This window comes from Peromyscus californicus, unplaced genomic scaffold (genome assembly GCF_007827085.1).
Source record: "Peromyscus californicus insignis strain IS unplaced genomic scaffold, ASM782708v3 Scaffold_4__1_contigs__length_199733344, whole genome shotgun sequence".
NCBI lineage: Eukaryota > Metazoa > Chordata > Mammalia > Rodentia > Cricetidae > Peromyscus > Peromyscus californicus.
Window position 1 is genome coordinate 56,680,203 of NW_026294562.1, and position 14,535 is coordinate 56,694,737.

At 53.4% G+C, this 14,535-nt stretch overlaps 1 protein-coding gene across 2 annotated transcripts; it reads left to right on the plus strand.

The window, feature by feature from the left end:
- The first annotated feature begins 8 nt into the window (after positions 1–8).
- Tbc1d10c (TBC1 domain family member 10C) lies at positions 9–7,425 on the plus strand. Of its 2 annotated transcripts, none has more exons than XM_052712776.1 (10): positions 9–1,091; positions 1,273–1,450; positions 2,314–2,413; positions 2,547–2,654; positions 2,741–2,847; positions 3,024–3,138; positions 3,754–3,819; positions 3,948–4,137; positions 6,300–6,454; positions 6,737–7,425. In XM_052712776.1, exons 1-10 carry the CDS (start codon positions 959–961, stop codon positions 7,082–7,084), a joined length of 1,500 nt encoding a protein of 499 aa, XP_052568736.1. In that variant the 5' UTR covers positions 9–958; the 3' UTR covers positions 7,085–7,425. The 2 variants fall into 2 exon arrangements, with proteins under 2 accessions (XP_052568736.1, XP_052568738.1); XM_052712778.1 differs by having other exon boundaries at positions 9–519.
- The last annotated feature ends 7,110 nt before the right edge of the window (positions 7,426–14,535 follow it).

Below are 14,535 nucleotides of genomic sequence, written 5' to 3' on the forward strand. Positions count from 1 at the left end.
GCCCCCAGCCCGCCGCCCCGCCTTCTCGGCTGGCCGCCCCGCCCCGCCCCGCCGCGCCCGCAGTTCCCTGCTCTCTAGCGCCCCTGCTGGACGGCGAGCGCCGCAGCCGGGAGGGTCTCGGGAGGCCGGGCGGAGCCTAGCTGGGGTGGTGGGCGGGGCTTGGTGGGGCGGGGTCGAGTTGGCTCCACCCCGGAGGAATCGCCTTGCGGCGTTCAGAGGAGTTAGGGCCGGAAGTGCTGTGGAAATTGTTTTTCTCCCTCAAAAGTCTCTTCTCACCCCAGCCCTCTGTGAGATTGTGGTGTGAGCGCGTTAATCGCTGGCTTCTCACACTAAGGCTTTATGATTTTGAGAGTGGGCTCCAGACCAGGCCTCACATTCACCTCGGTCTTTGTGGCCAAACCCATGGACACCTGCTACTGAACTCTGAGCATATTTTGGTCCAGGTTGCCTTGGTGCCTGCTATGTCAATTTTTTTTTTCTTCTGTGAGTGATGTAATAGTATTGCACCGCGTTCATGTTGTAAGTACTTTGTGGAGTATTCGGACTTGCCTAGCATGTGCAAGGCCTTAGGTTCCATCTCCGGTTCTGGAAGCAAAAAAGAAAAAAAGGTATTATTTTAAACAGTAGAGCATTAAGGTAGGCATGGTGTCATAAACCTGCAGTTCCAGTGTCTGAAATCCCAGCACTCAGGAGTCTGGAGACAAGGAGGATCAGAAGTTCAAGGTCATGCTCAACTATATAGAGAGTTCATCTCCTGCCCGGGCTACATGAGACCCTTGTTCCCAGACAGTACCCCTTCACTCCCGAAAAAGAAAGATGCAGGCGTGCAAAACAGTAAAGCATAATTTTTATTGGAACCTTGAATTGGGTTTCTCATGCTAGTGACCCCAAAAGTGATGGTGGCCTGTCATCTTCATCTCTGGCAAGCCAGGGAACTCATCACACCAGCATCCTGTGGATGGGAGGAGATCATGGCCCGGGCACTAGGGCAAGCAGGAAGAACCTCATAGAGGAAGGGGGGAGTCCCCCCCAACCTGGGAGGGGCCCCCAACAGGCTGCTGAAGCTGAGACTGAGGAGGAAGTGAGAGGAGGTGAGGTGCAGCAAGGAGGTGAGCTGGTCTGCTGGGGCCAGGGCCAGGCCTGGGGCTGGGGCTGTACCTGGGGCTCGGCCTCTGTGGTAACCCTGTAGAAGAGGAGGCTTAGTCCCCTGTGGCTGAGGACTGGTGACTGGAACCCCCGGCCTCGGTCTGACAACTCCCGTATGTCTTGCAGCCTGTGACACTGGGGTCTCGGGCACAATGGCCCAGGCCCTGGGGGAAGAGCTGGTGCTGCCGTCAGAACTACAGGATGATTCTAGCTCTCTAGGGTCGGACTCAGAGCTGAGTGGGCCTAGTCCATATCGCCAGGCTGACCGCTATGGCTTCATTGGGGGCAACTCAGCAGAACCGGGGTAAGTGAGGCATGGGTGGGGAGATTGGGTACACAGACTGAGAACTGCGTTCTGGAGTTAGGCCCGGCTTCAGGGGTCTGGCTGTAGAGACTAGCCCAGAACTCAGCCAGTGTTACTCCTCAGGTCCCAGGTGGAATTCTAAGGTAAGGAGGGTAGTGGAGGCAATGTCCTTATGTCTCTTATCTTCTGAGGGTCTGAACGCTCCCTCATTTATTGCTGCATTCCCCCCCCTTTTTTTTTTGTTTGTTTTGTTTTGTTTTTTTGAGACAGGGTTTCTCTGTGTAGCTTTGGTGCCTGTCCAGGATCTCACTCTGTAGACCAGGCTGGCCTGGAACTCACAGAGATCGGCCTGGCTCTGCCTCCCGAGTGCTGGGATTAAAGGCGTGCGCCACCACCTCCCAGCCTTTTAATCTCTAACCCAAGAACTCCAGGTGGAAATCGGAACCTCTTTCATGCTCTTCTTCAGGTTTACCTCCCACAGTTAAACAGGCCCAGAGACAGACAGAAACTTGCCCCACATCACACAGCAGATCATAAAGAGAAGCAGATTCAAACCCAGGACTTCTGGCTTCCAGTCCAGGGCACTGTCCACCCAGCACCCCTTGTGAATTGTCTGTGTCTCTGTTGTGGGTGACAGCTAAACAGACCCTCCCTCAATACACACCTCCTCACGCCTCAGTCTCTCCCGCTTCTCTCCCTGCTGAGGCCCGATTCCCCTCCTTTAACTGTGACAACCATGGGCAGCTTCTGGGCCACAGATCCCCTTCCAGGACTCCTCAGTGATCCCCAGGCCAGGAGCTGCGGGTCTCTCTGATAGCCTGGAAGGGGAAGGTCCCAAGGACTGCTGTGTCCTGTGCCTCCAGGCCTGGTCACCCCCCTGCAGACCTCATCCGTCAGCGGGAGATGAAGTGGGTGGAGATGACCTCACATTGGGAGAAGACCATGTCTCGACGGTACAAGAAGGTGAGGAAAGAGGGCTCTGTGAGTACTGGTCCCCCTGCCTCTGCCCCCCCCCCCCCCCCCCCCGCACTGGGCCCTTGGCCAATGAGAAGCTGTGAGAAGCGGACCTAACATGCCAACTGGACCTCACCCACAGGTCAAGATACAGTGCCGAAAGGGCATCCCCTCAGCCCTGCGGGCCCGGTGTTGGCCCCTGCTGTGTGGGGCCCGGATGTGCCAGAAGAACAACCCTGGCACCTATCAGGTGAGGGAGCTGGCAGACCCTTTACCTCCCCTTCTCAGAGATCATGCCACCCTGAGCCCTCACGTCCACCTTCCTACCACCTGTAGGAGTTGGCCGTGGCCCCTGGAGACCCGCAGTGGATGGAGACCATTGGCAGGGACCTGCACCGCCAGTTCCCTCTGCACGAGATGTTTGTGTCACCCCAGGGACACGGGTACGAGGCCAGGGATACCCAGGGACCCCAAGTCCTCATGCACGATGCTTCAGCCCACTTCCCTCCTTCACATTTCCATCCGTGGCTGAGGGAGACTGTGGCCGGGCGGAGGCCACAGAGGGCGGGGAAGGGATGCAGAACTAGGAGGCTGGCCCTGATGAGATTTTCTGGCACAGGCAGCAGGGGCTGCTGCAGGTTCTCAAGGCCTACACCCTGTACCGGCCGGAACAGGGCTATTGTCAGGCTCAGGGCCCTGTAGCTGCGGTACTGCTTATGCATCTGCCCCCAGAGGTGAGTGACCTTGACCCTGCTCTGAGACCCCCAATTCCTACTCACCTGTGCCCCCAGTGACCCTGAGCTTTTAGACCTCCAACCTCCAACCCCGGTACTCAGACCTCAGGATCCTGTGGTCCTTTCCTTCCAGGCCCTGTTCTAGTGACCAAAGCCTCATGTCCACCAGTCTTAGTAAGGTTTAAGTCTATCATCCTTGACTTCTACTCCTGGACCTTTACCCCAGTGATCTAGGAGTCTGGAAAAACTTCCCTTTCGCATTCTGAATTCTGTACCGTGCCCAGGCTTGCCAGGAGCATCCACTCACACTGGCTTTCCCTAGCTTATCGTTTGTGACACTGAACTGAGTCTGGAGCACCATGACCTTGGCCCCGGGGGGCGGGGAGGACCCCAGTGACCTTAGGATTCTGGGACATAGACTCTGAGAACTTCCCAAATTTTCCCCAAAGGGCCTTATGGCCCTCAAATACAGAACCCCTCACCCCCAGGTCAGGGCAGGCTCTGAGCAGGGTGACAGTGGCATGAATCCACCCCCCTGTGCCTGCTCCCTACCTCTCCTCCTGCTCTGTGGACCCTTCCTTAGTGAGGACTCACAGGCCTGTGCCCTGCCCTCAGGAAGCCTTCTGGTGCTTGGTGCAGATCTGCGAGGTCTACCTCCCAGGCTACTATGGGCCCCACATGGTGAGAAGCTGGGTAGGGATATGAAAATGGGAAGTGGGGGTCAGGGGAGTGAGGGATCAGAAGCCTGGGGTTTGGGAGTGGAGGTTTGTAGCACCGGCTAGGCAGACTGACGAGGAGCCTGGCTGTAGGAAGCAGTGCAGCTGGATGCTGAAGTGTTCATGGCCCTTCTGCGGCGGCTGCTTCCACGTGTGTACAAGCACCTGCTGCAGGCAGGCGTTGGGCCCCTGCTCTACCTGCCTGAGTGGTTCCTGTGCCTCTTCACCCGCTCGCTGCCCTTCCCCACGGTGCTGCGCATCTGGGATGCCTTCCTTAGTGAGGGTGAGTGGGGCCTTGGGGGGCTAGGTCACGTCTCTGAATTTGCTGTGCTTGAGGCGCCCACTCTCGTCCCTTTTGGACCTGAGTGTGTCTGTGGAGAAAATAGCCCACCTCACTGACATGATCTCAGAGTCATGAATGAGAGCCTCTACTTATCACAAGGACCACAGTGGGAGGCTAAGTACAAGGATAGGTCCGTCTCTGATGGGGATAGGGGCCTGGGGTCTGTTAGGCAGGAACCAGGTTGGTCGAGGCACGTGTTGTGGGATGTGAGGGGTTCAGGATGTGCAAGGCTGAGTCATGGTTCACAACAATAGGAGATGCTCCTCGGGGCTGTGTGTCCACAGCTCTTCCTGAGTGGCCCGGCAAGCTGACTCTGACAGCTAGCTTATGAAACTTTCATTTTGGTGGGGGTGGGGCTACGAGGTGACAGTACCCAAATTAAGAAGATATTTATAGAATGTCATAAGTGCCATGAAGAAAATAAATCAAGGGATGTGACAGGGTGTCAGGAGAGCAGCAGGAGGTGGTTGCTGTTTTTAAAGATGGTTCTGGCTGCTCTGTGAAGGAGGTAAGCAGGTGGAGGGAGGTTAGAAGCCAGGAAGGCCACCACAGGCAGGGAGATCCGGTCACAGCCTGGGGGCCAAGAGTGGAAGGGGCATTGGAGCAGAGGCAAGTTGGACTCTGGGACTTCAGGGCTCTGCTTTACGCTGCCCCATATGTCTAGAGATTTCTCCTACAGTCAGGCTCAAGTTTGGGCTGGTAATGCAGTTAGCTCGGTCGGTAGAGTGCTTGCCTAGTATGCTAATACACCCCTGGCCCAGTTTCCAGCATTGTCTAAAACTAGGCATGTAATCACAGCACTTGGGAGGCAGTAGCAAGAGAATCCGAAGTTCAAGATCCTCCTTGGCAAGTGAGTTTGAGGCCAACCTGGGTTATGTGAAACTCTATCTCCAAATCTTAAAAGACAAAGAAACAAACAAAAATCATGGCCTAGGTACCCAGAGCACATGTGTCACTCTCCTGTAGCCTCTGACCTTAAGGAGCAGGGCTGATTGTGGTGCTTCAACTGACCCCTGTCCCCTGTACATGGGGACAAGCACTGCACAGGTCCCTTTAATAGCAGTGATGACGTAGCAACGGTTCCTTTATAAGTAACAGCTGTCACTAGGTCCCCCTGGCATCCTATCTGCTCTGAGTGGTTCAGAGGGTGCCAGAAAGGGATTGTGAGGCCCTAGGACTGGCCAATGTTTCCCCCTCTCTCTCCTGTGTGTGTATGTGTGTGTGTGTGTGTGTGTGTGTGTGTGTGTGTGTGTGTGTACACCAGTGCTATGCTCTTGGTTTAGGAAGAAATGAAGTTCTGCCCAGAACCCTCCTCAAATCAGAAGGTGGCAGATTCAAGATGAAAAGTCCTTAATAGGCACCAACCCAGCTGCTCCTTGAGGAGACAGGGTACCGAGACTCTGAAAAAGCCTGGCTCCTGGCTAGCTGCCCTGCCTGGAAGTGTCTAGTGTCCTGAGACTGGCTTGCCCCCTGCAGGGTCCTGTGCCCTCAAATTGTAGTCTTCTAGGCATCATAATTCACACTTAGAATCCCAGCTCAGAGAACGAGGCAGGAGGATTGCTGTGAGTTCAAGGTGAGGCTGGGTCACATAGTTCCAGGCCAGCATGGCCTACAGAGTGAGACTTTATCTCAAGAAAACAAACAGCCAGATGCGTGAGCTGAGATGGCTCCGTGCATGGCAGCACATACCTTTAATCTGAGCATTTAGAAAGCAGAGGCTATGGATCTCTGTAAGTAGGAGGCCAACCTTGGCTACATAGTAAGTTCCAGCCAGCCAGAGCTACAAAGTAAGACTATCTCAAAAAACAAGACAAAAAACTGAGCACTTGTGTCATGAGCCTGTAATCCAGCTCTCTAGAGGAAGAGACAGGAGGCTCAGGAGGTCAAGGTCATCTCAGCTACACAGGCAGACACGGAGGCCTGGTTCCACGAGACCCTGTCTCAGCAAAGGAACCAACTGCAGCCTTTGGCCATTTTCCTGGCCTGAGCTGGGTGAAGTGAGCCACAGTGAGGTAGAAGGCGCGTGTCTGAGGGCTGATTCAGCTGAAGAACTGAGGGGGGCAGACTGCTTTCTTGGGGGTGAGCAGCTCCCTTCCCCGCAGGTGCCAAGGTCCTCTTCCGTGTGGGGCTGACACTGATGCGGCTGGCACTGGGTACCGTGGAGCAGCGCACGGCATGCCCAGGGCTCTTGGAGACCCTGGGGGCCCTTCGAACCATCCCCACCACCCAGCTGCAGGAAGAGGCCTTCATGTCCCAGGTGGGTATCTCCCTCAGCTAGTCATCCTCACGGGCCTTGCCCATGCTGCACGGCTGGGAAGAGTGAGCCCAGGGGAGAGTAAGGTGCAGTTCCTGTGCTCTGAGCAGCAGCAAATGTGAGAACCCCAGGCCTCAACTGTCTTTCTTTGGGTCCCAGCAAAGCTGTGTCTCAGCCCTCAGCCACTTCCTGGGGTGGTGTACTGCCTGCCCCATGGGGACCTCAAGGCTTCCTGCTCCCTGCCACCCCAGTCCAGGCAAAGTCAGCATCAACTGTTCCTCACAGGTACACAGTGTAGCCCTGTCTGAGCGAGATCTGCAGCGGGAAATCAGGATCCAACTGGCCCAGCTGCCCAAGTCATCACCTGGGCCAGCACCTCTGCCACAGGCCCGCCTTCCTGGGGCCCAAGCCATCTTTGAGTCCCAGCAGCTGGCAGGGGTTCGAGGAAGCACCAAACCTGAGATACCCCGAATAGTCGTGCAGCCCCCAGAGGAGCCCAGGCCGCCACGGCGCAAGCCACAGACCCGTGGCAAGACTTTCCATGGGCTCCTGACAAGGGCCCGGGGTCCCCCTATTGAGGGTCCCTCCAGGTCCCACCGAGGCTCCGCCTCTTTCCTGGACACCCGCTTCTGAGTATACAGTGTACTTAGTGCCACCATATCTCGATCTTCTGAGCAGCCATGCCAGCCCCAGAAATGTGTACTGCACTTTACTTCTGAACTGTGTGGCTCACTGATCCCAGCAAGGACCACCTGGAGGAGGGGAGTGAGTATCTCCCCACTTTGAGGACTGTGTCAGGCACAAAGATAAAGGAAGGCCACTGAGTGGAGTTTGTGGGGAGCTATCTGGTGCCTGCCATTTCCAGCCTCAAAGCCAGCACTGAAGGAGTGTGGGGGTGAAGTGTCTGGCTGGGATACAGTACCCCCATGGGCTTCTTGTTGGGGAACCTCAAATAAAGCCTGACTGAGAAGATACTTGGATAGAGCTGGATCAATATTCCTCAGCTCTTCACTCTGGACTTACTGCCATGTTTCCTCCTGCCCACATTCCCCCTTCCTGTCATAGTCCCACATGGGGACACACCAAGGCTGCCCGTTGGCTGCTGGGTAAGGTGTTTACGGGGAAAGGAGCCAATACTGAGCCAGTGTGCAGCAGCCTCCAGGGTACAGGTCAGGCTTCTCCACAAGAGGAAGGTCCCCAATGACAGCTGGGCCCCAGAGGGGGACTCCAGCCTCTCTTTGCCCACCCCCCCCCAGATGCTCAGGCCTCCCTTGGGTGGGGGACTCTAAGCCATGTTGGCCTCCCCAGCCATGCTCCTGGTCCCATCTGTCAAAGAGAGCCAGGCAAGAACAAAGACCTAGTGTGCTTGGGACAAAGGAGAAAGGTCCTGCCAGCCCTTGTTCTTCCCTAAGCCCTGGTGTACCCCTTGGGACTGCCACCATGGAAACCCTCTCCCACACTCACTAATTGCCCCTGTGGGTGCCTAGGGTGCCTGGGACAGGAGTCACTGTCAAGACAACAGGGCTGGTTCTGATGCTGGCTTCTTGTCTCCACAAAGCCTGGGCCTAGTTGCCCTGGCTCTCTGGCTCCCTGGGTAACTTCCCAGCACCCTGAAGGTGGGGGCCAGGCAGGAGGAGCTGGGGAGAAGGGTTTGGAGGCCCTCCTTCCCATGGGAAACCATCCTGGGGCTGCGGTGGAAGCAACAGCAATGAGACTGAGCAGAGAGAAGGCAGAGAGGGACATGTTCCTCTCAAGGAGCAAGGGACAGTGTTGATTCAGGGGGAGGCCAGCAACCCACCCCTACCCCAAACAAAGGAAGAGACAAATCTTAGGAGGCAATGGGCTGAGAGCTGATAATCTTTCACGGCTCAGGAGTGTGTCGTTTTGTTTTATAAATGAGTTTTTCTCCTGTGTAAGATTTGGATTAGAAGTCAGTATGTTGCCGGGCAGCAGTGGCACACGCCTTTAATCCCAGCACTTGGGAGGCAGAGCCAGGCAGATCTCTGTGAGTTCAAGGCCAGCCTGGTCTACAGAGTGAGATCCAGGACAGGTACCAAAACTACACAGAGAAACCCTGTCTCAAAAAACTAAAAAAAAAAAAAAAAAAAGTCAGTCCTTGGAGTATGGTGGCACTACCCTGGCCATGACAAAGTTCCTGGTATCAGTTCCTTGTGATACAGTGTTGGAGAAAGAGCAGATGTGCACATGGGAAGCCACATACCAGCACACACACTTAGGGTAGTAGGTGTGGGTCCCTGCTTAGGGCGGGAGGTTTCCTATCAGCTGTGCTGGGACTTTGGCGTGGTCCTGTCAGAATCTGGATCTGGAATGTTCTAGTGATGGGGCTATAGAAATGCGTCCTGTGAGCTGAGCCAGGTGATGCACATCTGTAATCCCAACACCTAGGAAGTGGAGGTAAGAGGATCAGGAGTTTAAGGCCAGCTTGGGCTACCTAGTGAGACTCTGTTTCAACCCCCTTCCCTATCCCCAGCCAAAAAAAAGCAAGAAAAGAAAAGTACCCCATATGTGTTTTTGTGGTACCTGCCAGGTCCAGGCAGACCTGTCTCCTTCACGGGAAGCCTGCTCCATAGGAAATAATTATAGAAGAGCAGACCCTTATCTGTCATTTCCCTAGGGAAACTGAGGCTTACAAGTAGAGTGAACTTGGCTAAATCCTTACTACCATGTCAGACCCAAGGCTAACATCCACACTTGGCATCCCATGAACCAGCAGTCCCCCATCCCCCAACCCTGGACATCTACTTTGCCCTACTCTTCTGGATGGCTCCTGTGTTAAACACCTAGAAAAGCCAGGCCTGGTGGTGGTGCAGGCCTGTATTCCCAGCTACATGGGAGACTAAGGCAGGAGAGTCACGAGTTCAAGTCTTGCCTGGCCTACCGAGTGAGTTCAAGGCCAGCCTGGGTAACTTAGGGAGGCTGACTCTAAAACACGAAAGTAAATAGAGGGCTGAGAAGATAGCTTAGTGGAGGAGTGCTTGTCTAGCTTGTGTGGGATTTTGGAGTCCATCCCCACTACAATAAGGGAAAGAGAAAAGACAAATGAAACTTCTGGGGTCTCCTTCCCTCCTCTTCCCTACTCACTAGGCTATCCACAGCTTAATTATTATCTGATGTGGGGTTCATAAGGCTGTTCCTCAGATTCCCTGCCCAGGGTCTCTGCACAGGTCCTGATAGCCTTACTAGATAAAGGGAGGCTGGGAGGCTGAACATGCAGCCCAAGGCCACAATGGGAGGCAGAGGCAGCTAGGGCTGCCAGGACATAATCTCAGAGCCTTTAGTCAGTGCCCAAGCCCTGGCAGTCAAAAGTGGGGTTCTTGCCAGGTGGTGGTGGCACATGCCTTTAGTCCCAGCACTCGGGAGGCAGAGGCAGGCAGATCTCTGTGAGTTTGAGGCCAGCCTGGTCTACAGAGTGAGATCCAGGACAGCCAGGGCTACACAGAGAAACCCTGTTTCAAAAACAAAAACGACAGCAAAAAGTGGGGTCTGAGGCTTGCAGCCCACATGCTCCTTCCCCTCTGCAGTTCAGCTCTTCTAGGACACCAAGGGGGTGGGACAAGCTTTGCAGCCACCAGCTGAGACAGCCTCTGTGGCGGTGGCTCCCGGGACACAGACTCTAGCAGTAGATACTTCCCAGCAGGGCCCTGGATGGGGCAGAGTCGCTGTCCTTCCTCCTCTGGGAAGCATTTTCTGGGCAGCACTTAAGCAGGTCCTGTTGCCTGCCATCTCCATGGCAATCCTGAGAGGTCAGAGAGGAGAAACAGGTTCCTCCTGTGCAAGCACAGTTGTTTTGTTTTGTGACAGCTTCTCACTATACAACCCTGTCTGACCTGGAGCTCACTACGTACACCAGGTTGGACTCAAAGTGGTCGTGATCTGCCTGTCTCTACCTCCCAAGCACTGGGATTACAAGCGTGCCTGGTTTATGTGAACTTTTTTGTTTGTTTTGTTTTGAGACAGAGTCTCACTGTGTAGCTCTGGCTGTCCTGGAACTCACTATGTAGACCAGACTGGTCTCAAAACTCACTATGTAGACCAGGCTGGCCTTTAACTTACAGAGATCCGCAGGTTTGCCTCTGCTGGGATCAAAGGCATGTGTCACCATGCCCAGCTTTAATGTGAACACTTGTATTCACACATTCTGATGAGCCCTTCTTCAGAAAGCAGTTTCAATCCTTCCAACACTTTTTCACCAGCTGGAAAAAGACATTGTACTCCAGGCAACATGGACCCATGCAGTATTGTCGGGATATATTGAGTGAGATAGTGGCAATGACCCCTCAGCTAGGTGCTTTTATGCAGGGAGCAACTGATCAACCATTTTCTATGAACCTAGTAGCTTCTTTACAAACTGCCCGGAAGCCAGGTGTGGTGGCGCACACCTTTAATCCCAGCACTGGGGAGGCAGAGGCAGGCAAGCTCTGTGAGTTTGAGGCCAGCCTGGTCTACAGAGTGAGTTCCAGGACAGCCAGAGCCACACAGAGAGACCCTGTCTCAAAAACCCAAAGACAAACAAAACAAATAACTGTCTGGAAAGGGGCTGAGTCAGGAAGCACACCTGGGGTGTTCAGCTGTGGAGATGAACTGGGATGACACCCAGAGGGGTCTGCCAACCTGTATCATCACAAAGATATGGACTGGGACAGGAGCAGGGCTCACAGGTGAGAGGAAGATCAAGTGAATCCACACCCTAGAGGACACCTGATCTCCATCTTGTACTTTCACCCACTACAAAAGTCTCCCATCCCTGAAGCCTCCCAGATTCAGAACCGAGATTTGGACCTCCTGCCAAATTCTTGAATAGGAAAGACTTTCAGGGTCTTTCTGAGCCTCAGTTTTCCCCTACAGATGATGGATAGATTACCACTCCTATTCCAGCTTCCCTCTCGGTTCCCTGTCCATCTTACTCTCATAGTGACATCTGGGCAGAGTCACCATCTTACTCTATCCTAACCCTGCCCAGCTCAGCCTTGGGTGACATCACCTCTTCCCTGGTAAAGATATTGAGACAGCTCTTCCCACATGCCTGAACCACATCTCAGTGCCCCAAGACCAGACTGAAGTTGCCCAACTTGGATTGGTCACCCCTTTTATAACTCTTGAGACAGAGATTTCCCTGAAATAATATGGCTTATTGAATCATCACAATGATACTGGCCAGAAGACGAGCAGTTCTGGTACTGCCCAGCAGCAAGGCTGGGTAGCAGTTGTAAAGATGGCTCCAGAATCTACAAAGTCAGAGCATCTTTATCATGAAAACTGGGGGAAAGAAAGTATAATTGATTTACATTGACCATGGATAAAAGGACTGAGCTATACAGATTGGGCAAAGGTTGGGGTAAGGGAGGTCGAATGCAAAGAGACCTAGGCTCACGTTTTTTATGTTGTTTTTGTGTGCGCCATAGCACGTGTATAGAGGTCAGAGGACAGCCTGCAGGGGTTGGCTGTATGGCTTCCAAGGATTGCACTCGGGTTTCAGGCTTGGCAGCAAGTGTGTTTGTCCACGGAACCATCTTATCAGTCATTTTTGTTTGTTTATGTGTATGAGTGTTTTGCCTGTGTGTCTATATGTGTCTTTCTATGTTGCCCAGGCTAGCTTCAATTCACCATCTTCCAGCCTCAGTCTCCTGATTGCTGGGATTGCTGCACTCAGCTATAGTGTCTTTGACTTGTTGGGTTTTATTGTTGTTTGTTTGTTTTTTCGAGACAGGGTTTCTCTGTGTAGCCCTGGCTGTACTAGAACTCACTATGTAGACCAGGCTGGCCTCGATCTCAGAGATCCACCTGTCTCTGCTTTCCAAGTGCTGGGAATAAAGGTGTGCACCACCACCACCTAGCTGTCTTATTTTGTTTGAGGTAACGGAGTTGAACCCAGACCCTAACTCGTCCAAGCAAGCTCTGTTACTCAGTCACATGCCCAGTCTTCCTTCTGATTTATCATTTTGAAACAAGGTCTTATAAAGCGACCCATGCTGGCCCTGAGCTTGCTTTGTAACCCAGTCAGGTATAAACTTGTCATCCTCCTGCTTCAAACTTTCAAGTATCTGGGATGACAGGCCTGTGACACCAGGCCCAGTTTTAGTATTATTTTGATTTTTTTTTAAAGACAGTGTCTCACTAAGTAGCCAAGGTTAGCCTGGAATTTGCAGCAGTTTTCCTTCCTTCCTAGTGCTTGAATTTATAAGCTGCATCATCATGCCTAGCAATATTGCTTTTTTTTTAAAGTTTTTCCAGACAGGGCTTCTCTGTGTAGCCCTGACTGTCCTGGAACTCACTCTGCAGACCAGGCTGGCCTCGAACTTGCAGCGATCCACCTGCCTCTGCCTCCTGAGTGCCGGGATTAAAGGTGGGCACGACCATCGCTGGCCTGCAGTATCGCTTCTGAACTGGTTGGACTGTAATAATAATGGCACCCTCATGGCCCAGCTCCTGGAGTGTGCACCAATCTTTCAACCTCTGTTTAGGAGGCTGCTAGCTGGTTTGCTTCTGTTATTGCCCCTCCCCTCCACTGTTTGTAAATAAATTTAAGATGTCTCAGGATTTCTTTTTCTACCTGCTAGGCAAACACAAATGACCTGATGCCCAGCCAGGCTGACCAGGGGGTGGAACAGCACCATGCTCTTCCCTGAGCAGCATGTATGCATTAGATCACAGGAAAGATCCCAGCTGGCTTACCAGCTGAATGACCTTGGACAGATCACACGACCTCTCTGTGAGTGAGCCTCGCTTCCCTATGCATGAGGACAGGGTCATAACAGCTGTCACAATGTTAAGAATTGAGATAATGCATGCTCTCATACAGTGCTTGTTACAACACCTTTAATCCCAGCACTCGGGAGGCAGAGGCAGGCCCAGCTCTGTGAGTTCAAGGCCAGCCTGGTCTGCAGAGTGAGTTCCGGGACAGTCAGGACTACACAAAGAAAGAAAGGGGAAAAAAAAAAAAAGGAAAAAAGAAATCACTTGCTGAAATCACAAGCTCACCAATATCTAGAGTCCCCTCCTCAGCTAGACTTTAAAGAATGCACAGTAACTCCCATTTGAAAGTGAGAAACTGAGTCTCCAGAGGCTGCATAACCCATCTGTACTCCACCTTGTCCCCACAGTAGGACCCCTCTAGAGCTCAGGCCATGCAAGTAGCAAAGAGGTGGGGCTCCTGGGGTGGCTGCCTCTATTGTAGGAATCAGAGTGGTGACAACTGGGGACACGTGGACCTGGAGCAAGGTATCTCATAGCAGTTCTGGAAAGTCCAATGGTGGACGCGGGGACCTAGGGAGCCCTGGGTAAATCACCTTCCCTTCTGAGTGGTAGAGACAGAGGTGGTCCTGTCAGACTACTGTGAATGTATTTCCTGGAAAACCACAAAAGCTGCCACCTCTGTCCCCAAGGAGTTCTGCTGGCTCCTTAACACTCTCCTTGTCAAAGATGCTCTTGAGAACAATGGAGGTCCTGGGGAGCCAAGCAGGGGGAGAGAGGGTCATAGTGTTTGGGGGCAAGGCAGAGGCCATATGGGGCTAGACCCTATGGTAGATCTGGCCCCATTAGGGGCAGAAGGAAAGTGAACTTCAGTACTAAAAGGGTAGATGTCCAGATCCTTGCAGCCCAGAGCTAAGATTAGTGTGATACACACCAGCAGATTGACTGCATGAGCCTTCAGGTATAATTGTGGGTTCTTAGGGAGATTGTGGGTGTAACTGCAGGTACATGGGTCAGGTATGCAGGTCTCTGGAAGCTCTACTCCTGGCTGTTGGCCCTGCCACCCCAAGGAGTATATATTGCTGGCTTCACACCAGCATTTTATTGGGCTGTCCTCACGCTCCCTAATAGGCAGAGACCCTGGCTCAGGAGACACTGTGAGTGTGCCCTGTGGCCAGGGACTCCTGACTAGGATTGACAGCTGCCTGGCTGGGAGCACCAGGAGCTCTGCTCCAGCTAAGGACAGGCTTCAGCCTCTGCCTGACCCCAGGCAGGCGGCTCCAGTAACAGGCTGGGCCCAGGCTCCCTACACTGCCTCTTGCCACCGTCCATGGCTCTCCCTCTCACCTCCCGGTGGACCTCACTGGAGATCT